Source organism: Setaria viridis, chromosome 8 (genome assembly GCF_005286985.2).
Source record: "Setaria viridis chromosome 8, Setaria_viridis_v4.0, whole genome shotgun sequence".
Classification (NCBI taxonomy): domain Eukaryota; kingdom Viridiplantae; phylum Streptophyta; class Magnoliopsida; order Poales; family Poaceae; genus Setaria; species Setaria viridis.
The window spans coordinates 21,894,289-21,897,820 of NC_048270.2; the positions used below are offsets into that span (position 1 = coordinate 21,894,289).

Sequence of the window (3,532 nt, forward strand, 5' to 3'; positions counted from 1 at the left end):
CAGATATTGCTTTCAGTCATGAGAATATGCACAAACGTGCTTTGCTGAACAGACAGGAGGAAAGAACAGAGCAAGAGGAAATTAACTAAGGACCGAACCAAGCAACTGTATAACTTGCCTAAAGATAAACTTAGATCTCAGCTCATGGACCTTGACAGATATTGCTTTCAGTCATGAGGATATGCAGCACAGGTAGAAATTACCCTACGATGCATGGCACCACAAATATAGAGCTCAACTACTTTTAGCATACCCGCATCATCAGCCACTATTCAGTTAACAATCCTCTTGATTTTTCTTATTGTTCGTGTTGGTGTGTAGTGTCCTTTGCTAACAAACATTCTGATTTGCCTGGATACGAATAACCAACCACAAACCAAATCAAGAGCTGAGATCCATTAAGAATAGGTGCTCTGTTTTTATGACCGTAGGCACGAACCAAATAGGCACATGCTAACATGATCCAGCAGACAAATAAACTGTTCCTTGAGGATTAGGTTGGCTTCACAGTGTAGCTGGAACATCACATTCATTTGTCGATGGAGCGTACCAAACCCCTTAAAACATGCACTCCTATATGCTGTATTGGATGGATCTCTAGATGGGTCAGATCAGTTCTGAAAGAAACTGGAAGCGATTTTTAAGAAGGGATTCATTAAGAATCCGATGATATCGCGACCCCAGCCCGCCACGATATATGTGGCTAAAATTAAGGTGTTTAGTTTGGTGTTGCAATTTCACACGGACGCGAAGATAAGATTGCTCACATCTAAAAACTCATCTCCTCCCCGTATCTCTTGATTTTATCCCCAAACCGTCAACAGCAACTCCCCTGCTTTCACGCCCGGATCCAACAAACGCCTCCACAATGCCGCCTTCGACGAAGCCGCCGGCCGCGCCCTTCCTGCCCGCCGGCGCCGTCCTGCCAGCGCCGCGCTCTGAATCGGAGGCCACAGGCGGCAAGACGCTCCTGATGGACACCGAGAGCTACTCAGATGACAAGAAGCTCCCCAACAGCAGATGCATCAGGTCCCCCAAGCTTGACGCCGGCGGCCGCTCCGCTGGGGTGAAGCGCCTGGAACCATCTTCCAAGGCGGCCGCGGCACCAGTGTCGGGCCTGCATGCGGACATCGCCGGGCTCCTCGTGGCAAAAGAGGGGAAGGACGTGGATTTCGAGGTTGGCGGCAAGATGTTCGCCGCGCATAGGTGTGTTCTCGCTGCCCGATCGTCAGTCTTCAAGGCTGATTTGTTCGGCCCGGCAATGGAGGAAGACACTACTTACATACGCATTGATGACATCATCCCAGAAGCATTTGACACCCTGCTGCACTTCATATACACGGACTCACTGCCAGAGATGAATCTGCACGCAGTAGAATTGATGGCGCAGCATCTGCTAGTGGCGGCGCAACGGTATGATCTGAAGGATCTGAAATCAATCATGGAGAACAGACTGTGCAGTCAAGTTGACGTGACCACAGCGCTGTGTTCGCTGGTGTTGGCAGAGCAGCACAAGTGCTCCATGCTAAAGAAGAAATGTCTCGATTTCATTGCTTCAGGTGAGAATGCAAGGAAGGTCATGGAGAGCAACGGTGCGGAGGATCTAGTGAAGACTTGCCCCTCAGTTGTCCGGGATCTCATCATCAAGGTTTTGAATACATCACGCAGCCAGCTTGGCTTCACAAAGATCATATTTTACGTTGCTGTTTCTATTGGCATCCTGAATCTCAATTCCGTTTGTTTTCTTAAGCTTATCTCGGTCGTCCTAATGGTCCTACTAGTGTTTCTTCGTTATCACGCTTAGGCCTGGTCCTGTTATTGTTACTTCATAGAAATTATTTTATTGTTATTTAGAGGAAACTCAGATCTGGTTGATTTGGATATGTGGGAGAATAAAGTTACATGATGCAATGAGATATCAGTGTTGCTCCTCGACTGCCTATTTTTCTATAGTATATTACTATTATCATGTATTTAATGATATTTGTTCGCATTAAATAACTATAAAAGAATTCGAGTCCTTCCCGGAGCGAGGACACAGGATAGTGAAGTTATTCAGCGTTTTTTAAAGCATTTCTGTGCAGTCTTACTTGCTCCGTTTCTGTTTATAAGAAGCGATATGATGTGTCACGGTCTCCCAAATTAAACTTTGACCATTCATTCTATCATACATTATATTTTTTATACTTATAAACTTATAATTATTGGATAGTACATTTGATTACAAATTCAACTGTGCATATCAGGTTTACATTAAAAAAATAAAAAATTGTGGGTGTAATTATTGGTAGAAGATTTTAAACTTAGAATCTTAACATGAACGGATGGTGTTACGTGCATGAAAGTATGTTATATTTGTAGCTGAACCTAATTTCACATATGGCTGTCCAATTCCTACTCCATTGGTTGCATGCCAAGAAAATTTTAGTGTATTCAAGAAAACCTGATAGATTCTTTCACCATTACACCACTAAACCTGATAGCTGACAAATAACATTCCCGTAGAGGTTCAAGGCATTACCAACTTATACATGCCTGATGCCTCTGGTGCATATATATAAGGCATTAAGTCCAGTATTTTTGAAGGATGGTAACCTGTCCCCCTCTAAAATAATTGTCACTAAAACAGCAGACTTAGTCATCTGAAATGTCATGCCGTGTCTACATCAAAAGTTGAGGGTCTCACTAAAAAGGCAAGGTCCTACCTCTAGCTACCTCCATACACCAGTAGAGAATCAGGCATTCACTACTAGAGAACTGACTTTAGATCCCACCCCCTTTAGTCTCGGTTTAATTTCGGCCCGGGAGAAAAGGGGGTATACCACGGTAGGCTAAAATGGGACGCACCTTTACTCTCGGTTCTTTTTCTGCAACCGGAACTACATGCCACCCTTTAGTCTCGGTTAAAACGGCTAGTTACCGGGTACCGACGGCGCCACCCTTTACCCGGGTTGGAGCTACCAACCGGGATAAAAGGTTGGATCTTTTGTCCCGGTTGAAGTTACCAACCGGGAGTAAACACCAACCGGGACAAAAGCTCTAATCTTTTGTCCCGGTTGGATTTACCAACTGGGATAAAATCTTATCTACAAGAGTTTCTTCATCCTCCACTCCTCCAGCCCGAGCCACTCCACTCCACAAAGACAGAGAAGCTCATCCTTTCCATGGCACCGAAGCAAGCCTAGGGGAGGTGCTGCTGAATTTTTTTTCCTCATTTTCGTGGGGATTTCACTCATCCAAAGTGTTGTGAAGGTTAGCTACTTCATGCTCCATTCATTTATTGTTGTTAAGCTTTGCTTTATACTATAGAGAGGAAGAAAAATGAGTTTATTTGTTGTTAAGCATGTAGAGGATTTGTATTTATACATGTTTTTGAGCTACAATGTAATGGATAGTTTGAATGTGAGGGTGAATGGACAGTAAATGTGAGGTAGAATTGAGATTCTTTCAATTTTATGCATTAGGGAAAAATCAGAGTAAATGTGTTTTTAATATTCATACTTTAGTACTTTTCAGATAGAGGTATGGAATT

The 3,532-nt window shown here is 43.6% G+C and overlaps 1 protein-coding gene across 1 annotated transcript; it reads left to right on the forward strand.

Moving 5' to 3' along the window:
- The first annotated feature begins 608 nt into the window (after window positions 1-608).
- LOC140223637 (BTB/POZ and MATH domain-containing protein 2-like) lies at window positions 609-1,942 on the forward strand. The gene has a single exon (XM_072295683.1). The coding sequence runs from the start codon at window positions 869-871 to the stop codon at window positions 1,802-1,804; it is 936 nt and encodes a 311-aa protein (XP_072151784.1). The 5' UTR covers window positions 609-868; the 3' UTR covers window positions 1,805-1,942.
- Window positions 1,943-3,532: the final 1,590 nt, after the last annotated feature.

What these genes read in the sequence shown, in the direction of transcription:
- LOC140223637 (XM_072295683.1), top strand. Translation starts at nt 869, where the DNA reads ATGCCGCCTTCGACGAAGCCGCCGGCCGCGCCCTTCCTGCCCGCCGGC.